Here is a 22,305-nt window from a genome sequence, read left to right on the forward strand (position 1 = left end):
GCCATCTGTCAAATGAGAAGAAATTGGCTATTTGCTGAATATGTTGAAGCAAAATAACTTGTTATGCTTAAAATGTCACATATATAGTAGGCATTAGATTTTCATATTTGCAAAGCTATTACATAAAAAGAGGTACAGATTATATCACTTTGAATTTCATTTATTAAACCCTATAAGATATATTGTTGCATTGGTAACAGATCTGTTTTGATTTGTAAAGCAAGACTTATTTCTGACAATGCTGATATTGTCACCAACCGGAAATAAATCCTTGCAATCCATCATGTAATGAGGAAAGAATCCCAAAGTGTACGTACCACATTATCTGCAGATACTGCATGGTGGTTCTCTTCCTTATGAGCCCTTGCCTCATTTGGAACAACTTCATTTGATTCCTCTATAGAAACAAAGAAGGCCATGATTTCATTTTTCATTCCTTAAATCTTTATTGAAAACTTTCTTTCAAAATTACTTTAATAATTTCTCTATTGTAAAAAGACACAAAAGGCAATTCTACTTCTAACAGTGTATTCTAAGAAAATAAGTGTGGATGGGTTCAAATTTAAGGATGATCATCACTGTGATGTTTATAATTGAAAAATCTGAAGTGTTTATATGGTTAACAATAGAGGCTTGGATAAATCATGTGGGGCTTATCCTTACAATAAATGCTATAAAAGAACTAAAAAATGAAGTAGAAGAATAGTTGATAATAAAGAAAATATTCATACCTATTGGAAAGAGAAAAACTGAAGGTGACAAAATCTACTATGTAGGTACACTGTGATTTTAATTTTGTTTAAGAGGAAAAGCATATATTTTCATGGAAAAAAAAATACTGACACTATTTACACCAAGGCATTGCCATTATTATTTCTGAATGGAATTACAGACAATTTTATTGCTCTTCATTTTATCTAATTTACTTGCTTTGATAATTCTTATTTTCTTCCATTTGTTTATTTATATTTAAATATTTTTACAATAAACATGTAGTGCTCATTTTAACAAGAAAAAAGTGATAAAATAATGTTCAAATACATGATATAAAACTATAAAAATAGTACATTTTCAAGTTTGTAAAAAGGAATGTGTATACGAGTGTACACAGACACACATAAACAATCCTGTATATATGCAAAGAGAAAGCACTGGCATAAATACTTTCTCACCCCCATTTCAAGAATGGATATCACTAAGAGGTATGATTTTTTTTCTAAATTTTTCATTGTGTGTTCCAAAATTTTCTATAATGAATGTGTATTCCTTTTATTATCAAAATTTAGTACCCCCATACTGTATGGCCAAGATGAGCTAACCTCCTCTCATGGACATACCAAAATTACAACTACCCTTGAGAACAATATGAGGACAAGCAGAAAAGATCAACTGCTGGAAATATAATGAAGGGATCACAAGAAGAAGGGTCAGAGGGGTGAAGACACAGTATAGTGAAGACCTATACCCTTGGGGAAGACAACCCACAAACAGGAGGACAACTATAATTGCAGAGATTCTCTCCCAAGGAGAGAGGGATCTGAGCCCCACATCAGGCTCTCCAGTCTAGGAGTCTTGCACTGGGAAGATGAGCCCTCAGAATGTTTGACTTTGAAGGGCAGCAGGGCTTACATTCAAGAGTCAGAGGGCAGTGGGGAAAAGACTCCATTCATAAAGGGCACACAAAATCTCACCCTCCAAGATCCAGGGAAGAAGCAGTAATTTGAAAAGAGCTTGGGTTCTGATTTTGAAAATCCTCCTGGAGGCAGGCGGCAAATGAAACTCACCTTGGAAACATAGAAGCTAGCAGTAGCCATTAGGGGGAGTTCATTCCACCATAAGTATACTGGTGCTGGTAAGCACAATTTTGGAATCCCCCACCCCCAGTTCTGAGATGCCCCAGGCCAAACAGCTAGCCAGGTGGGGACACAGTCTCACCAACCAGCAGACTGATTGCTTTAGGAGTGGTTAAACTCCTTGTTGCTCCAGGACCTGGCCACATCTACCAGAATGCCCAGGACCTGGCCCAGATCAACAGTGCACTTGCACTAACCCTGGGACTCCTAGGGCCCTGAAGCCAGAGACTGTGGGACCCAACTCTGTTCACCAGTGAATGGCACTTTTGCCACTTTTATTCAACATAGTATTGGAAGTCCTAACCACAGCAATCAGATAACAAAAAGAAATAAAAGATATCCAAATTTGAAAGGAACAAGGAAAATTGCTACTATTTAAAGATGTTATGGCACTGTACATAGAAAATACTAAAGTGAAAGTGAAGTCACTCAGTCATGTCTGACTCTTTGTGACCCCATGGACTGCAGTACACCAGGCTCCTCCGTCCATGGGATTTTCCAGGCAAGAGTATTGGAGTGGGCTGTCCTTTCCTTCTCCGGGGGAGCTTCCCAACCCAGGGATTGAATCTGGGTCTCCTGCATTGCAGACAGATGCTTTACCATCTGAGCCACCTAACGTGAACGTGAAGTCACTCAGTCGTGCCCAACTCTCTGTGACCCCATGGACTGTAGCCTACCATGCTCCTCTGTCCATGGGATTTTCCAGGCAATAGTACTGGAGTGGATTGCCATTTCCTTCTCCAAGGGATCTTCCCAACCCAGGGATCGAACCCGGGTCTCCTGCATCATAGACAGATGCTTTACCGTCTGAGCCACCAGGGAAGTCCAAGAAGACACCATCAAAAAGTACTAGAACTCATCAATGAATTTGGTAAAGTTTCAGGACAGAAAATTAATATGCAGAGATCTGTTGTGTTTCTATACACTAATAGTGGATTAGCAGAAAGAGAACTTATGAAAACAATCCCATTCACAATCACATCAAGAAGCATAAATTACCAGGGAATACATCTAACTAAGGAAGTAAAAGATTTGTGCTCAAAAATTATAAGATACTGAAGAAAGAAATTGAAGATGACAAAACAGATGGAAAGAAATTCTGTGTTCATGGGTTGGAAGAATTAGTATTGTTAAAAGAACTATACTCTGCAAGGTAATCTAGAGATTCAACATGTTCCCTAACAAAATACCAACGACATTTTTTAAAGAACTAGAAATATGTCTAAAATTAGTGTGGAAACACAAACAACCCTGAATAGGTGAAACAATTTTAATAGAACAACAAAAAAAGAGATATCATGCTCCCTGATTTCATACTATACTACAAAGTTACAGTATTCAACAGTAAGTTTCTATCACAAACATAGATGCATAGATCAACAGAACCAAGCTGAGAACCAGAAATGAACCCACACTTATATGAGCAATTAATTTATGACAAGGGAGGCAAGAATATACAATGGAGAAAGTACAGCTTCTCCAGTAAATACTATTGAAAAAACTTGACAGCTAATTCAAAAAGAATCAAAATAGACTATTTTCTCACAGCATATACAAAAACTCAACACAAATTAAAGATGTACCTGTAATATCTGAAATCATAAAACTTCTACTAGAAAACATAGGTAATTTGCTCTTTGACATCAGTTTCAGCAATATTTTTTGGATATATATCCTCAATCAAGGAAAATACAAATAAAAATAAACAAATGAGACTACATCAAAATAAATGTTTTCACACGAGGAAACTCAATAAAATGAAAAGGTCACCTACTGAAATGGGACAAATTATTTGCAAAGGATGTATCTGATAAGGAATTAAGATCCAAAATATACAAATATCTCATAGAACTTGATATAAAAAATACAAACAACCCAATGAAAAACTGACATTTTTCAGTGAGTAGACATTTTTCCAAAGAAAATATATGGATGACCAACAGGAAAATATGGTCAATATCATTAATCGTCAGGGAAATGCAAATCAAAACAGCAGTGAGATATCACTTCACATCTGTCAGAATGTCTGTTATCAAAAAGACAAGAAATAACAACTGTCGGCCAGGATGTGGAGAAAAGGGCACCCTCCTGCACTGTTGGTGGGAATGTACATTTGGTGCTGGCAGAAACTATGAATAACAGCATGAAGACTCCTCAAAAATTAAAAAATAAAACTACCATGTAATCTTGTTGCTGTTGTTCAGTTTCTCAGTCATGTCCAACTTCTTTGGACTGCAGCATGCCAGGCCTTCCTGTCCTTCACCATCTCACAAAGCTTGCTCAAACTCATGTACATTGAGTCAGTGGTGCCATCCAACCATCTCATCCTCTATCATTTCCTTCTCTTCCTGCCTTCAATCTTTTCCAGCATCAGGGTCTTTTCTAACGAGTCAGCTCTTTGCATCAGGTGGCCAAAATTTTGGAACTTCAGCATCAGTCCTTCCAATAGATATTCAGGGTTGATTTCCTTTAGGACTGACTGGTTTGATCTCTGTGCAGTCCAAGGGACTCTCAAGAGTCTTCTTCAGCACCACAATTCAAAAGCATCAATTCTTCAGTACCCAGCCTTCTTCATGGTTCAACTCTCACATCTGTACATGACTACTGGAAAAGCTTTGACTATAGGAACCTTTGTCAGCAAAGTGATGTAACATGGCTGTGTGTTATAAATGAAAATTGTTAGGAGAGTAAATCCTAAGAGCTCCCATTGCAAGGAAAATTTGTTTTCTATTTCTTTAACACTTTTTTTCTATTTGAGGTGAGGAGCTTTTACAAAAACTTTTGTGGTTATCATTTGATGATGTATGCATTCAAACCATTATGTTGTACACCTTAAACTTATACTGTGTTGTATGTCAATTATATCTCAACAAAACTGGAAAAGGAAGTTAGCAAACTGTAAATTTGAATGAGTAGTCAATGTCTGACTGTCACATTAAATAACAATAAGACAGCAATGATTTTTTTTTAAAAAACTCAATAGTTAAAAATGAGAAAATAAAAAAAAAAGAAAATCAATTTAGAAAAATCAGTCTACTAAAAGCTTCATGCTGAGTTGGAGAAGTGGCTAATTCACAGCATAGTGTGCCTACAAGATAATTCTTTGTCTTAGATTTCCTCTACCTCTACCTCTTAGAAAAACAGCTGAGTAATGTTTCTCTCTTTTATTTCTGAACACCATATCATGAACATTATATGGATAAATTAGTGGAAGTTCTCAGCTCCTTGGTAATGAGCAATTTAATTCACCATAGAAAGCAGAACAAAATAGTTATCAGTTCTAAGATTTTTTGAGTCTATCCCTTCCCATGGAAAGAGATATGAGTCCCTGTACAAACATGGAGGATGACTAGGAGGTAATCACTGCTCGTCCAGGAACTCACATATGAGTGCATTGAGAACTAAAGATATTCAGGGAAAATTTACCAGAGTTTTAATACAAAGTCTACTATAAACTCATTTTTTTTTTTCTAGAAAAGAGTGGTTTCTAGGCTTCCAGTTCAAGATGGCAGAGTAGAAGGACATGTGCTCATCTCCCTCCTGCAAGAGTGCAAGAGCACCAAAATTCCAACTAGTTGTTAAACAATCATCTACAGGAGGACACTGGAACCCCCCCCCCAAAAAAAAAAAGATACTTCAAGTCCAAAGACAAAGAAAAAGCCACAACAAGACAGTAGGAGGGGCACAGTTACACTAAAACCAAATCCCATACCCACCTGGTAGGTGACTCACAAACTGGAAAACAATAATACCAAAGAATGTCTCTCAATGTTGTAAAGATTCTGAGCCTCACGTCAGGCTTCCCAGCCTGGAGATCCAGCAAAGGGACTAGGAATCCCCAGGTAATATGACTTTGAAGGCCATCAGTGTTTGATTACAGACCTTCCACAGGACTGAGGGAAAAAAAGACTCCACTCTTGGAAGGCATAAACAAAATCTTGTGCTCACAAAAACCAGGGGAAAGGAGCAGTGACTCCACAGGAGACTGAACCAGACTTACCTGCCAGTGTTGGATGATCTCCTCTGGAGTGTGGGTAGGCAGTGGCTAGTTGCAGAGACAGGGGCACTGGAAGCAATAGTCCTGGAAGGTGCCTCTTGTTGTAAGTTCTCTTGGAGGTTGCCAATAGCCCTACCATAGAGCCCGTAGACCCCAGAGCTGAGTCTTTTCAGGCCAATCAACCAACAGGGAGGTAGAACAACCCCACTCATCAGCAGGTAATTAGATTAAAATTTTGTTCCACCAGAGTCTTATTCCACCAGAGCAAGACCCAGTTTTCCCAATCCCTCCCATCAGGAAGCTTACACCAGCCTGTTAGTCTTATCCACCAGAGGGCAGACAAAAGAAGCAGGAAGAACCACAGTGGCTAGAATGAAAGTCACGTTACAGAAAGTTAATGAGAATGAGAAAGTATAGAGTTATGTCCCAGTTGAAGGGCCAAAGTAAAATCCCAGAAAAACAGCTAAATGAAGTGGAGATGGGCAACTTTCCAGAAAAAGAATTCAAAATAAAGATAGTGAAGATGATCAAGATTCTTGGAAACAGAATGGAGAAGATGAAAGAAATGTTTATCAAAGGAGAACTAAAGAAAAAACAAACAGAGATGAAAAATACACTAGAAGGAATCAATAGCAGAATCACTCAGAAAGAAGAATGGATAAATGACCTGGAGGACAAAAAGGTGGAAATCACTGCTGCAGAACAAAATATAGAAAAAAGAATGAAAAACCAAATGAAGACAGCCTAAGAGACCTGTGGAACAACTTTTAACACACCAACATTTGCATTACAGGTGTCCCAGAAGGAGAAGAGAGAGAGAAAGGACCCAAAATATTTGAAGAGATGATAAAATAGTTGAAAACTTCCTTGACATCGGAGAAGAAATAGTCAACCAAGTCAAGGAAGCACAGAGTTTATCCCAGTCAGAATAAACCCAAGAAGGAACACACCAAGACACATAGTAATCAAAATTACAAAAATTAAACATAAAATATTAAAAGCACCAAGGGAAAAATGACAGATAACATACAAGGGAACTCCCATAAAGTTATCAGCTGATTTCTCAATAGAAACTCTACAAGCCAGAAGGGAATGGTGCAATATAAAGTGATGAAAAGGACAAACCTACAACCAATAATACTTTACCCAGCAAGACTCCCATTCAGATTTGATGGAGAAATCAAAAGCTTTCCATATAAGCACAAGTTAAGGAAATTCAGCACCACCAAGCAAGTTTTAACAAATGCTAAAGGAAATTCTCTAGGCAGGAAACACAAGATAAAGAAAAGACCTACACAAAATAAATCCAAACAATTAAGAAAATGCTAATAAGATCATGCTGCTGCTGCTAAGTCACTTCAGTCGTGTCCGACTCTGTGCGACCCCATAGATGGCAGTCCACCGGGCTCCGCCATTTCTGGAATTCTCCAGGCAAGAACACTGGAGTGGGTTGCCATTTCCTTCTCCAATAAGATCATACATATCAATAATTACCTTAAATGTAAACAGATTAAATGCACCAATCACAAGACAGTTTGGCTGGGCAGATGAAAACATGTGCATGTATGCACTTCCACTTACCACATCACTTTACTTAACCCCCCAAATTGTATGTAATTATTTTATATTGTTAGGTTAATCGTGTTTCCATTATGGCTTGCAATTATAATTATCTTTTATTTTTTGTCTGGCTATTGATTGTGAAAACTGTTGAACATCTTTTCCTATTGTGATTATGCAATTATTATTTGCTTAATACCTTGTATCATGATTGGTCAACAGAAAATAAAGGAATTCTAAGTCTACCATTTAATAGAAAGATCTAAATCACTTTTTAAAATACAGATGCATATCAGAAATATCTTGGAATTTTTTGAGAAATACAAATGCCCAGGTATTTTTCCAAGCTCCAGATGTATTTCTAATGATCAGCCATGTTTAAAAACAACTGGACTATATGATGATCTTTTACTTTTATCTAGTTTGTTTCACTTTTTCTATTGCATATTCAGTGTTCCCATTTCATTTAGTCTATGTTTCCAACTTCTCTACCTCTCTTTTTGTTGTGTTCTTTCTCAAGTCTTTATCATGTGTAGTACAAAAGCTTTGGTATACATCTGTATATAAATAACATGTATAATATAATATATATTAGAAAAATTTTGAATTTTTTCATAGCTAAAAAATTTATGACATTTTAATTCGACTTGTTTGACTTAGCATGAATAGGATGCTAGATTTCTAATTTATATTCACTCAAAACTTTGATATAAATTAATTCCATGAAAAATATATGGCATCTAGTATTGTTGCTAAAAGTCTATAAAATTTATTAACTTAGTAATTTTTTTTAAAAACCTTCTAAACCAAGTCTGAGAATATAAAGCAATACTATATTGTGAAAAACAACAGCAACAACAACAACAACAGGAAATTAATATGTGATACAGTTTTATTATTAACTAAAGTACAGATTTTGTTCAAATTTCACACACAAAAAGAGTGGTTCCTAGATAAATGAAACCTTATTCATTATTTTGACATTTCAAATCACTGCACTTCAAGTCCTATGTAATCAGCAAGTAAATTAAATACATGAAGTGAAAATTGTCATCAGATTTAGCTGCAGAGTTGGTATTAGTATTTGTGCCCTCAGAATAGGAATTATATTGCTCATCAACTGATTATTACTGGATTCATTCCTTAGAGATTTGCCTTACATTTCTGTGCTCACTTGCTCATAACTTGGTACATGGTTCTGCTTTACTAGCAACATATTCACTCATTATTTCATTATTTTGTAAGATACATATAAAACTGTTTTTAGGATTTATAAAATAAAAAGGTATGGAATTATATAGCTGAATAAGGTACATTTTCTTTTGCTTACTGATAGCTTACATATTCGGAGAAGGCAATGGCAACCAACTCCAGTACTCTTGCCTGCAAAATCCCATGGACGGAGGAGCCTGGTAGGCTGCGGTCCATGGGGTTGCTAAGAGTTGGACAAGACTGAGCGACTTCACTTTCACTTTTCACTTTCCTGCATTAGAGAAAGAAATGGCAACCCACTCCAGTACTCTTGCCAGGAGAATCCCAGGGTCGGCGGAGCCTGGTGGGCTGCCATCTATGGGATCGCACAGTCGGACACGACTGAAGTGATTTAGCAGTAGCAGCAGCTTACATATTAGTAAAAATTTGAAAGCTAAACACTGCAATGTATCTGGTTATTATTCAAAAAAAGCAGCTCTCTTAATTGGAAAATAAATAAGTAGAATAAATAAGAAGTGAAAACTCTAGAGGGCACTCTATGTGGTAGCCACATGCTCACACTAAGTAATTGTATGTAGAATTATCTTTCATGTGCACACCCACATACAAAATAGATACAGCTGAAAGAGGCCATTTATAAAAGTTAACGTTATAGATGTTAATTGTTCCTATACTTTAGACAGCTTGCCTCTCAGGATAGTATAAACTTTTTAGATTTCCTCAACCATAAAATATATTTGGTAGACATAAAACTTGAAATTAAGAAACTGAGTCATCTATTGCTTTTGCTAAAGTTTGCAGTTGGGTGGGTGGGGAGGGGTGAGGGTCTTCCAAGGTGGCACAATGGTAAAAAATCCGCCTGCCAAAGCAGGAGATGATGCAAGAGATGTGGATTCAATCCCTGTGTTGGGAAGATCCTCTGGAGTAGGAAATGGCAACCTGCTCCTGTATTCTTGCCTGGAAAATTCCATGGACAGAGGATCCTGGTTAGCTACAGTCCATGAGATCACAAAGAGTCTGACATGATTGAGCAACTGAGCACAAACATAAGGGTAGGTGAATCCTGTTAATTTTTTCTTTATCAATCCCAACCACATTTCCTTTCACTTTATCTCCATACATGGAAAGACAAAGGAAATGGAAGAGGCAAAGGTGGGAAGTAGAAGGTGGAAATTAGAGGTAAGTCAGAAGCTCTGTATCAGGGAAGTGCCTACTTTCCTAGAAGCAAAATATGGACTTGAAACTCCTAAAAGATCACTAGCACTGTTTCATGACTTTGGCTAACCCTGCTTTTTACTGTGTTCTAAAAAATAACCCTTATATTTGCTTGCAGTTTTTTTCCTAGAATATTTTAAAGTGATTTTGATTGTTTTTTGAAATAAAAAAATGTAAGCCTGATTTAAAGACATTTTTTTCTTCTAAGACATTTAGAAGACTCTAAGTCTATTGACTCAAAAGCTGTGTTATAAAGGACTCTGAGTTTCAAGTTGTTAGTTTTTTGAAATATTATAGTATGTCAAGTTACTGTGCTTATCCTGTCTCTATATCTCTAAGACATAATTAATGAAGACTCAAAGCAAGCATATATTTGACTACATTTTCATAACTGGAAACAAATATGGTTAGCATATTTTAAAGTTATTATATTAGTCTAGGCTGGATAATACAATTTACTTAATTGTCACAAGAGAAGCACACAGTTAAATCAAACACATTAGTATTCTCCATCAGCAAAATGAAGACAATAACAGGAAATAACCAGTAGGAAATCTTACAGAAAAAGACCCTTCTCAGTATTTGAAAATTCTTTCATGCTTTTATTTTGCAATTTCTGATGAGAATGAAAAAATTATCATGAAGCAGTGAAAAATAAGCCACCAAGAGGAATTCTAGGCAATTTCACTTCCCATCAAGTGTTTTTTGATTCATGCATTAAATTCTCTCTCCATTTTCTCATTAAGTCTTGCTTATTATGCCAACTGTCTTTAGAACATGCTATTAAATGACAAAGGATGCCCATGTAGTAGCAGTGGTCTATTAGCAATCTTAAAATTAACTCACTTTTCTTTCCAATTAACTATTTTTTTTTAATTCCCTTTTAGATGGGTAAGTTGGAGTTGGGGAATGAAACCCCCCTTAGGGGCTTTTGTAGTTTCCTTTTATCAGAATATTTCCACATAGCATTCCCACCCACAGAGAGAAACACACAAATCTCTACTGCTCCTCTATCCCTCAAATAGCTGCCAGACATTATTCTCTAAGGATCTATTTAGAATCACTGAAAACTTTCAAGTATTCTCAGGTACATGCAATTTGTAAAGGCTAAAAGAAGTTAAAAATGGCTTCATGAACCAACTGAATTAGAATTAAGGGGTTTATAAATGATACAGTAGCTTCTTCTCTATTTTCCTTGCATCATAGTTTAGCTATACACTAAATTATGTGTTAATATCTTCATCAATATAAAATGCTGAGAGAGAGAGAGACAGAATGAACCTGAAAACTCACAAAACTTTCCAAAAACACTTGATATTAAAATACATGATCATCTCAACATTAACAGCTTTTATATCCCTTTCATTACTCAACCTACTGAATCTGCTTGCCTGCCCTCGCTATGTAACTGCTTTTTCTAAGAACCCTTGAACACCAAATTCAATGGTTTCTCATTCTTTTTTAATTTTAATTTTTAAATTTTATTGAGGTATAATGTGTACACAGAAGCTGCATATAATTAATGTATACAATTTGATGAGTTTGAATATGTATATATTTTTGTTATTATCTCCAAAATCCAGGTAATAAACATATCTATCACCTCCAAAAATTTCTTTGTGTCCCTTTTTTTGTGTTACAGTTAACATGATTTACCCTCTTAATTTTTTAAGTATACCATCACTTATTATATAATTACAATACTAACTAAAGGCACTGAGTTGTTCAGCAGTTCTCTGGAAATTACTCTTCTTGTGTAACTGTAACTTTATATCCATTGAACAAAAACTCCCCATATCTCTCTCCCTCCATTTCTTATTACCACAGTTCTACCGTTCAATTATATACCTTTGACTATTTTAGATGTCTTATCTGAGAGGAACACTATGCGACCCGCTTCGGGTGGCTGGACTCACCAGCCTGGGAAATAGTGCCAAGTAGCCAGAGGTGAGGAAAGGAGGGTGTGGGGAAATTGACAAGATGGTGCTAGTCAGGCTTTCTTCCCCCACGCTCTCATGCCATCTCACTCCATGTTCTATAAACAATGGCTATGCATGTTTATGTAACAGCTGAAATCACTTATAGCACAGCACATGCATATCACAAGGTACCCGCTTGGCCACAGGCTACTTTTGATCTGTAAGTATATATAAGCTTCGCCTGAAAAGCTCTGGCTACTGCTGTGTTGAGGCTACATTGGGGCAGCATCATGGTTACATTATGTAAGGTTATGTCATGACTATGTTATGGCTATGTTATGGTTATGTTATGGCTGCTGCATCAGCCAGGAGAGAGGCTGTATTATGGCCACTATGCCAGCCAGGGGAGAATAAAACTGCCTGCAGTTCCCATAGCTCCTCACGTCTTCTTTCAATCTTTTAGCTCAAGCCTTGCCTACTCTGAATCCAGCAAACAATGTGGGCCAGCAAGACAACTAGTATTACAAACAGGATCAGCAAGACAATTGGCATAGTTGGCAGGATACCCAGCAGGTAGAAAAGCCTGAGACTCCACTGGAAGGAGGAAGTCAGTGGCCACCATATAACATGTGGTACCATGTGGCCACGATTCTCTCATGTGGGCTCCAGTGCAGCAGACTCTCATGTGGGCTCCAGTGCAGCAGAAAGTGAAGCATGAGCAGCCTAGGGCCCAGGGGGGACATCCTCAAGGGGCCCCCCAGTGTAACTGAGTTCACAACATATTGACCATATACTCAGGTGGAGTTGGTTGACAGGTACTCAACTTCAGCAAAAGCAAGGAGAACCCTTGGCAGCATGGCTCTTGCTACTTTGGGACTCAAGGGTGGACAGTATCATACATTTTGGGTATGAAATAGAATGGATGGCATCTATAACCACTCACCCCTCATTGAGACAAAGGTTGCAGAACCCTAGGTGACTCATGCAAGGGGCACCGAACCAAAGGCACACCCTCATGGAATGGATTAACACTGCCATTTGCACCATGTGGTCAAACGTAGCAGAGCTCCTGGATACTGTGAGTAGATGGCATACCTATGCCGAGTTGACCAAAGTGGTGAGAGACCTGGGCATGAAGCAGTCAATATTTAACTCAAATACCCGAGGCCCAGATGATGAGCATCTTACTGGCAGCTTGAGACGTCAGTTTGAACAATACCTTGTCCACCAGTTTTGGATCCTTGACCGCTATTCTTGCAACCTATGTGGGGTTCCCCATCTATGTGCCTAGATTGGGAGAAATAGAATGACAATGACAGGCAAATGGAATTATAAGTGTGAAGACCTTGAAGGGGGCCAGAGTTGGTAAAGGCCCCATCTGTGTGATGAGAATGCAAATGTGGGCTGTTTTGCTGCCAGTGGGAGTTGACAGATATAAAATGGATAGATAGCCTAATGCTTTGCTTCTAGAGATATGGAGGTAACTGAGATGGGAGCAGTAGTTTATCAAGTTTGGGAAGCACCCACAGCAAAAGATCCTGATGGTTCAGTGAAAAGATTACACAGCACCCAAGGATGTTCCTTTAGATGATGATCTTTTCCACTTTGAATAGGGCTCAGATCAAGGTGCTCTCCTGAAGAGCCCAAGAAGGAACCAGAGGCACCATGTAGAACTTGCAATTCACTGGTCACCAGCTAATGTACAGAGGGTAATGGCCCTGGTTGGCACTGGTGCTGAATGAAACCTTGTTTATTGCAAGCCAGAAGCTGTGTCCTTACCTTTGGAAATTGGATGGCTCCTTATGTGGAGTTATATGGTAAAGGCTGTGTCCTATGATGTGCTACTAACCTCTGATTCTCTTGCAGATGTGGAACAATATAAAAGCATTTGGAATCATGTGGGTGGGCTGTGAACGTTGCAAAGATCCCCTCCTTGAAGGAGTGGGCATGAAGCTTATGGGAAGTTTTTCAAGTCCTTAACTAGAAACCTCGAAGGGTTGATGTTGCCCCTGTGGAGGCTCTTCTGCATTGTACTGTTGCACCTATACAACTGCAAGTGACAACAACAGACATTCTGTCAAAGGTTGGATACAGAATCCAAGATAGTATCCTGTTGCCAGATCTAACCAAGATTTCACAAGGATAGATGGTGGACTGGATTTGGCCATGGAAGATAAAGGCACACCACATGCAGTGGGTAGCCATGAGGGCAAAGATTGCAATCAAGTTGTACCCTGGGTTACAGGCACCTGTTTCCCTCATGTGCGAGTTACCTGGCTGGGACTGCAGGGAGCCACCTTGGTGCTGAAGGTGCATTTGTACGCTCCCTGTGGCATACTATTGAGAGAGTAACAGGCAGGAAGGCCAGGGGTCTCCAAACGGAGGAAATAGGCTGCAAGTGTCAGACATTTTTTATCTCTCTCTTAAACAACAGGAGGAAAGAAACTAGCGTTATATGTTTCCCCTTCTCTATACAAATTTAAAAGGAGGTTTCTCTTAAAATTCTGTGTTGCCATAATGATACCTGGTTCGACCTGAACTTAACTTTTCTCAAACCTTGAGCTAACCAATGCATTTTTCTTATGAAATGTTTGTCTTAAGCTATGTTAATGTGCTATGTATTTACCCCAGACTCTGTTTTCAGGTTGATTCCTCCTAAAGGCTCAGAACCAACTTGACAAACCGGTATGTTATACTCATACATTGTTCTCCTAATATATGTTAATGAACCTATATATTTGTATGGAAATCTGCCTTTCTTCAAGGTTCATATCAATCAATTTATGCCCCAGGATGACTCACCTGGTGCCAAGGTTATCTCAGTGCATCTTGTGGGTGAGGGGCCTGGTGCCATTCTCTGAGTTTTGAGACATTTCCTTTCTTTAATTAGCAGACTGCTAGTAGCTATATAACATCCAGCTAAAGACTAGCAGTTAACTCCAAAATTCTTGCACAGTTGGGAAAGTTCTATAAAGCAGCTTGCTTTGAAGAGTGGCCTGGCGGGGGTGGGGGGGTGTCAAGCTGAATTCCATCATTAGCCCACTAGTAACATTATGTGAAATTGTCTTAAAAAAACAACAAATGAGTCCATTTTTAAACACCTGCCTCCTTAAAAAAAAAAAAAAATACAGGGCATTGTAGTATGGTAGTTGAGAGAAAGAATTGTGGTGATCAGCATCAACAAAATGCCATCGGTAAACTCATAAGGAATTTAAACCTGACTTAAGCTGATCACCATTGGAGAAGGAAATGGCAACCCACTCCAGTATTCTTGCCTGGAGAATCCCATGGACAGAGGAACCTTGAGGGGTTCAGTCCATGGGGCCGCAAGAGTCGGACAAGACTGAATGACTTTGACTTGACTGAAAGACTAGAAGCGGGGCGCTCTTTCTGCCCCCTTCTGATGTTTATGTCAGAAGCTTCCTCTATCTCTTTTATACTTTAATAAAACTTTATTACACAAAAACTCTGAGCGATCAAGCCTTGTCTCTGGCTCCGGTTTGAATTCTTCTCTTCCAGAGGCCAAGAATCCCGGTGTCTTTTGTGGTTCAGCAACAACCTTTCACTATGAGTTCTCCTGTTATGCTTCATATAGAACCACTGGATATGAGCAGTCAGGTAAACAATGTGTGGTATACAGAGCCAGGTAAACCCCAGGTACCAGGAACTGGCAAGACACAAGCTTGCATGTGTTCTATTAGACGGAATGGAATTGCCTATGCTGGTGCATTTGACCTCTTTGTCTTTCCACCTGCAAGTGTGTCATGACTGATATGATTGTAGATTGGGCACACACCTGCAAGACAGTACAAAATATGTTGGCATGTTGGGTCTGCACTGAGCTCCCTGTTGGAGCTCCACAGGACTCCCCTTAAGCATTCAGCCTATGACTATGGCTAATTGGACCTGGAAACACAGCACTTTCTGGCAAGGGCAGAAGATGGCTGAGTGGAATGAGACAAAGCATGTGATCATACAAGATGTGCAGAAATGATGGAGCATGCCTTGCCCCCAAGGAGAACATGTATTATGGGATGGGGTTTCCAGGTTTCTGGCTGTGAGTGCTGAATTATGGGATATTGAACCTCTTTGTGTGGAAAAAAGGGATGGTACTGAGCTGGCAGGATGGACACTCCCATCTCTTTTTGCTAATGTTAGCATTGACCAGGGCTATAGAGAGGCTAATAGTGTAACCCCTGTCCCTCATGGCATCTTATGGGTATGTGAGTCATATGGGTGGCCATACTTACATGGGAATTGGACCTGACAGTACACTTGGGGCCCACCCCACCTTCCGGCCTTGATATATGTATCTCTCCCACACTGACCTGCCAATCTGGACACAGTCCATGCATGGTGCCAAGTAAAAAAGACCCTCTGGTGATACTGTTTTTGGGCGCTGTTTTTGCTCCAAGGAGTAGCTAAGATTATTGAGGCACAAGTTACTGCTCTTGCTTTGCATACTGTCCATGCTTTGAATTATATACACACCAAGCCTTAACCCCAAAATCGCATTTAAAATCAAATCCTATACCCACCAGAGACACTTGAAGGGTTCAGACAAAACCTTGTGTGCACCAGGACCCAGAGACCCCACAGAGATTGAACCAGACCTGCCTTTGGGTGTTTGAGTGTCTCCTGCAGAGGTATAGGTCAACAGTGGCTTGCTGCAGGGGCAGGGGCTTTGGGTACAGCAGACCTGTGTCACACAGCCTGTGACATAAGCCCTCTTGGAGGAAGTCTCCATTAACCCCACCATAGAGTCACCGAGCAGACAACCTACAAACTGCAGAACAATTATACCAAAGAAACTCTTGCACTGTAAAGAAAGTTCTAGGAATAGCAACAGATTTCCCAACCTGGGGATCTGGCAATGGGACTGAGAACCCCCAAGCAATCTGACTTCGGAGGCCAGTGAGATTCGATTATAGAACTTACACAGGACTGAAGAAACAGACTCCTGGAGGGCACAAGCAAAATCTTGTGTGCACCAGGACCCGGGAGAAAGGAACAGTGACCCCGCAAAAGACTGGCCCAGACTTGTCTGTGAGTGTCCAGGAGTCACCATCAGAGGTGTGGATCTGCAGTGGCCTGCTGCAGGGACTGGGACACTGAGTGCAACGATGCATGCATGGGACCATTTGAAGGAGGTTGCCATTATCTTCATTACCTCCACCATAGTTTGGTCTCAGGTCAAACAACAAGGAGGGAACACGGCCCAGCCCATCAACAGAAAATTAGACTACAGATTTACTGAGCATGGCCCCACCCATCAGAACAAGATCCAGTTTCCCCCAGTCAGTTTCTCCAATTAGAAAGCTTCCATAAGCCTCTTATTTTTATCCATCAGAGGACAGGCAGAATGAAAACCACAATCACAGAAAACTAATCAAACTAATCACATGGACCACAGCCTTGTCTAACTCAATGAAACTATGAGCCATCCTGTGTAAGGCCACCCATGATGGACAGGTAATGGTGGAGAGTTCTGACAAAACATCGTCCACTGGAGGAGGGAATGGCAAACCACTTCAGTATTCTTGCCTTGAGAACCCCACGAACAGTATGAAAAGGCAAAAAAATAGGACACTGAAAGATGAACTCTCCAGGTCAGTAGGTCCCCAATATGCTACTGGAGAAGAGTGGAGAAATTACCCCGGAAAGAATGAAGAGATGGAGTCAAAGCAAAAAACATTGCCCAGTTGTGGATGTGACTAGTGATGGAAGTAAAGTTTTATGCTGTTAAGAACAATATTGCATAGGAACCTGGAATACTAGGTCAATGAATTAAGGAAAATTGGAAGTGGTCAAACTGAAGATGGCAAAAGTGAACACTGACATTTCAGGAATCAGTGAACTAAAATGGACTGGAATGAGCGAATTTAATTTAGATGACTATTACATCAACTACTGTGGGCAAGAGTCCCTTAGAAGAAATGGAGTAGCCCTCATAGTCAACAAAAGTCTGAAATGCAGTACTTTGGTGCAGTTTCAAAAATGACAGAATGATCTCTGTTCATTTCCAAGGCAAATCATTCAATATCATGGTAATGCAAGTCTATGCCCCAATCAATAATGCTGAAGAAGCGGAAGTTGAGTGGTTCTATGAAGACTTACAACACCTTCTAGAACTAACACCCAAAAAAGATGTCCTTTTCATCATGGGCTGGAATGCAAAAGTAGGAAGTCAAGAGATACCTGGAGTAACAGGCAAATTTGGCCTTGGAGTACAATATGAACAGGGCAAAGGCTAAACAGAGTTTTGCCAAGAGAACACACAAGTCATAGCAAAAACCCTCTTCCAACAGACATCACCAGATGGTCAATACCAACACAAGATTGATTATACTCTTTGCACCCAAAGATTGAGAAGTTCTATATAGTCTGAAAAACAAGACTAGGAGCTGACTATGGCTCAGATCATGAACTTCTTATTGCCAAATTCAGGCTTAAAATAAAGAAAGTAAGGAAATACACTAGACCATTCAGGTATGACCTAAGTCAAATCCCTTACGATTATATAGTGGAAGTAAGAAATAGATTCAAGGGATTAGATTTGAGAGACAGAGTGCCTGAAGAATTATGGATGGAGGTTCAGGACATTGTACAGAAGGCAGGGATCAAGACCATTCCCAAGGAAAAGAAATGCAAAAAGGCAAAATGGCTGTCTGAGAAGGCCTTACAAATAGCTGAGAAAAGAAGCAAAAGGCAAAGGAAAAAAGGAAAGATTCACTCATTTGAAAGCAGAGTTCCAAAGAATACAAGGAGAGATAAGAAAGCCTTCCTCAGTGATCAATGCAAAGAAACAGAGGAAACCAATAGAATGGGAAAGACTAGAGATCTCTTCAAGAAAATTAGAGATACCAAGGGAACTTTTCTTGCAAAGATGGGTAAAATTAAGGACAGAAATGGTGTGAACCTAACTGAAGCAGAAGATATTAAGAAAAGGTGGCGAGAATACACAAAAGAAGTATACAAAAAAGATCTTCATGATCCAGATAACTACAATAGTGTGAGGACTCACTTAAAGCCAGACATCCTGGAATGTAAAGTCAAGTGGGCCTTAGGAAGCATCACTACGATCAAAGCTAGTGGAGATGATGGAACTCCAGTTGAGCTATTTCAAATCCTGAAAGATGATGCTGTTAAAGTGCTGCACTCACGATGCCAGCAAGTTTGGAAAACTCAGCAGGGGCCACAGGACTGGAAAAGTCAGTTTTTATTCCAATTCCAAAGAAAGGCAATGCCAAAGAATGCTCTAACTAGTCACACAATTGCACTCATCTCACAGGCTAGTAAAGTAATGCTTAAAATTCTCCAAGCCAGGCTTCAGCAGTACATGAACCATGAACTTCCAGATGTTCAAGCTGGTTTTAGAAAAGGCAGAGGAACCAGAGATCAAACTGCCAACATCTGTTGGATCATCAAAGAAGCCACAGAGTTAAAAAACAAACAAACAAACAAACAAAAAAACATCTATTTCTGCTTTATTGACTATGCCAAAGCCTTTGACAGTGTGGATCACAATAAACTGTGGAAAATTCTGAAAGAGATGGGAATACCATACCACCTGACCTACCTCTTGAGAAACCTGTATGCAGGTCAGGAAGCAACAGTTAGAGGGACATGAGTTTGAGCAAACTCCAGGAGTTGGATGGATAGGAGATGGACAGGGAAGCCTGGTGTGCTGCAGTCCATGGGGTGGCAAACAACTGAACTGAACTGAAGCCTTAACCCCATTAGATGAAGTAATGCATCCCACAGGGAAAACAGTTTTGCAGAATCAAATAGTCTTTGATTTGTTGACTGCCACACAAGGTGGCACGTGTGTATTACTGATTACAGAATGTTTTGTGTATATACTAGATAATCATAAAATGTTACAGTAGCATTACAGCACATGACACAAGAAATTCATGAAGTGCAATGCCTTATGGAGACCCACTACAGGAGTACTGAGCCGGCCTGTGCAGTACATGGCATTGGGTTTTACTCTGTATTGTGTGTTTAGGTTTCAGCCTAGCAGTTTGTTTTTGCAGTCTGTTCTGTTGTTGTGGGATGTGGGTTCAAGTGGTGGCATTGTGTGCTAGGAGGATGTCGCAGAGGGCAAACCCTGCATAATCTGTGGGACAAGGGATCCTGAAGGGGTGGAGTGTGGGGAAATTAACAAGATTGTGCCAGTTAGGCCCTCTTGTATCACACTTTCATGCCCTCTCTCCCCATGTTCTGTAAACAATGACTTTGCACAGCTATGTATCAGCTGAGATCACTTATAGCACTGCACATGCATGTCATGAGGTACTTGCTTGGCCACTGGCTACTTTTGTTCTATAAGTATATATAAGCTTCACCTGAAAAGCCCTGGATGCTGCTACACTGGGGCTATATTGGAATGACATCACAGTTACATTATGTGAGGTTATGTTATGACTACGTTATGGCTGTTTAATCAGCCAGGAGAGAGGCTATATTATGCCTGCCATGCCACCCAGGAGAGAATAATCTTGTCTTCAGTCCCTACAACTCCTTGCATCTTCTTCCAATCTCTTAGCTCAAGCCTTGCCCACCCTGGGTCCAGCAAACAGTGTGTACAGCATGAACAGCAAGGTAGTTGGTGTCATAAACAAGATGAGCAAGAGAGAGTCAGAGCTCAGCCTGGCAGTGGGCCATGCAGGTGGCAGAATGGCCCTGGGGCAGCCAGCTGCAGCAGTGAAGCCGGGAGCCCTCCACTCACGGGCATCCTCCCACCTCAGCTCCAGCCTTCCCTTGACTCCCTTCCCAGTGACTCCAGGAGGGCCTTTACCTGGGCTGGTGGGCAGCACATTCACTGACACCCGGTAGCAGCAGGTGAAGGATTATGTGCTCAATGAGGACAAACAGTGGGACAACAGGGAACCTAGGCATGTGTCCTCTGGCCACCTGGGGCATCTGAAGGGCATGTGCCTGCTTGTCATGGCTGAGAACGAGGTAAACAGGTGGGGAGAAGTTGGCAAACACCATTAGAAGCTTTCAAAATGCATCAGTGGTGCATAAGCTTCACAGAGTTTGAAATGTCACTCAAGGTTCAAAGACTGAGTTGTTTGATGATAAGCTTACCCTAGACTCACTCTCTTGGCATTTCCACTTCCCTGGTGGCATATCATGAATTTCCCTTACAGAAAAAAATTCACATCAGTTGCTCCAAACTGGAGAACAATAATAACAAAGGAGTTCACATATTGTTGCAAACATTCTTGGCCCCACATCAGATTTCCCAACCTTGGGATCTCACAAATGGACTTGGAATCCCAAGGGAATCTAACTTTGAAGGACAGTGGGATTTTATTACAGAACTTCCACAGGACTGAAGGAAAGAGACTCTTGGAGGGCACAAACAAAATCCAGTGTGCACCAGAACACAGGGCAAAGGAGCAGTGACCCCAAAAGAGACTGAACCAGACCTGCCTGTGAGTGTTTGAGGATCTTCTGCAGAGGTGTGGGATGGCAGTGGCTTGCCATGGGGACAGGGACACTGGCAGCAGCAGTCCTGTAGGCTGTAGCCCTACCATAGAGCCTGCAGACTCCAGGACTGAGTCGCCTCAGGCCAAACAACTAACACAGACCCATGCATCAGCAGACAACTGGATTAAAGATTTACTGAGGACAGCTCTGTCCACTAGAGCAAGGCCCAGTTTTCCTCAAAGCCAGTCCCTCCCACCAGGAAGTAAGAACTATAATCTCACAGCCTCCAGAATGAAAATCACAATCATAGAAAGCTAACCAAAATAATCAAATGGATCACAGCCTAGTGCAACTCAATAAAATGAGCCACGCTGTGCAGGGCAACACAAGACAGATGGGTCATGGTGGAGAGTTCTAACAAAATGTGGTCCACTGAGAAGGCAATGACAATTCACTTCAGTATTCTTGCCTCGAGTACCCTATGAACAGCATGAAAAGCAAAAAGAGGTGACACTGAAAGATGAGCCCGCCGGGTCTGTAGGTATCCAATATGCAACTGGGGAAGAGTGGAGAAACAATTCCAGAAAGAATGAAGAGGGTGGGCCAAAGCAGAAACGTGGCTCAGCTGTGGGTGTGTCTGGTAGTGAAAATAAATTTTGCTGCTGTTAAGAACAATATTACATAGGAACCTAGAATATTAGGTCCATGAATCAAGGTAAATTGGACATGGACAAGCAGGAGTTGGCAAGAGTGAACATCAACATTTTAGGAATAAGTGAACTAAAACGGATAGGATTGAGTGAATTTAATTCAGATGAGCATTACCTCTACTACTGTGGGCAAGAATCCCTTAGAAGAAATGGAGTAGCCCTCATAATCAATAAAAGAGTCTGAAATGCAGTACTTGGGTGCAGTCTCAAAAACGACAGAATGATCTCTTCATTTCCAACACAAACCATAAAATATCACAGTAATCCAAGGTTATGTCTCAACCACTAACGCCAAAGAAGCTGAATTGACTCTATGAAGACCTAAAGATCTTCTAGAACAGCACCAAAGAAACATGTCCTTTTTAATCATAGGGTACTGGAAGGCAAAAGTAGGAAGT

The 22,305-nt window shown here is 40.1% G+C and overlaps 1 protein-coding gene and 1 non-coding gene across 4 annotated transcripts in view; both read right to left on the reverse strand.

Annotated features, from left to right (window-relative positions):
* HDX (highly divergent homeobox) overlaps nt 1–22,305 on the reverse strand; it is a 220,823-nt gene that overhangs the window by 33,211 nt on the left and 165,307 nt on the right. For all 3 annotated transcript variants that reach the window (XM_044936634.2, XM_006076546.4, XM_006076545.4), the window contains one exon: nt 318–397. In XM_044936634.2, the coding sequence (XP_044792569.1) occupies nt 318–397 (80 nt within the window). The remainder of the gene's footprint in view (nt 1–317; nt 398–22,305) is intronic.
* On the reverse strand, nt 2,604–2,675 carry TRNAH-AUG. Its single transcript has one exon. It is a non-coding gene; the product is annotated as a tRNA-His (tRNA).

Source organism: Bubalus bubalis, chromosome X, assembly GCF_019923935.1.
Source record: "Bubalus bubalis isolate 160015118507 breed Murrah chromosome X, NDDB_SH_1, whole genome shotgun sequence".
Taxonomy (NCBI): Eukaryota; Metazoa; Chordata; class Mammalia; order Artiodactyla; family Bovidae; genus Bubalus; species Bubalus bubalis.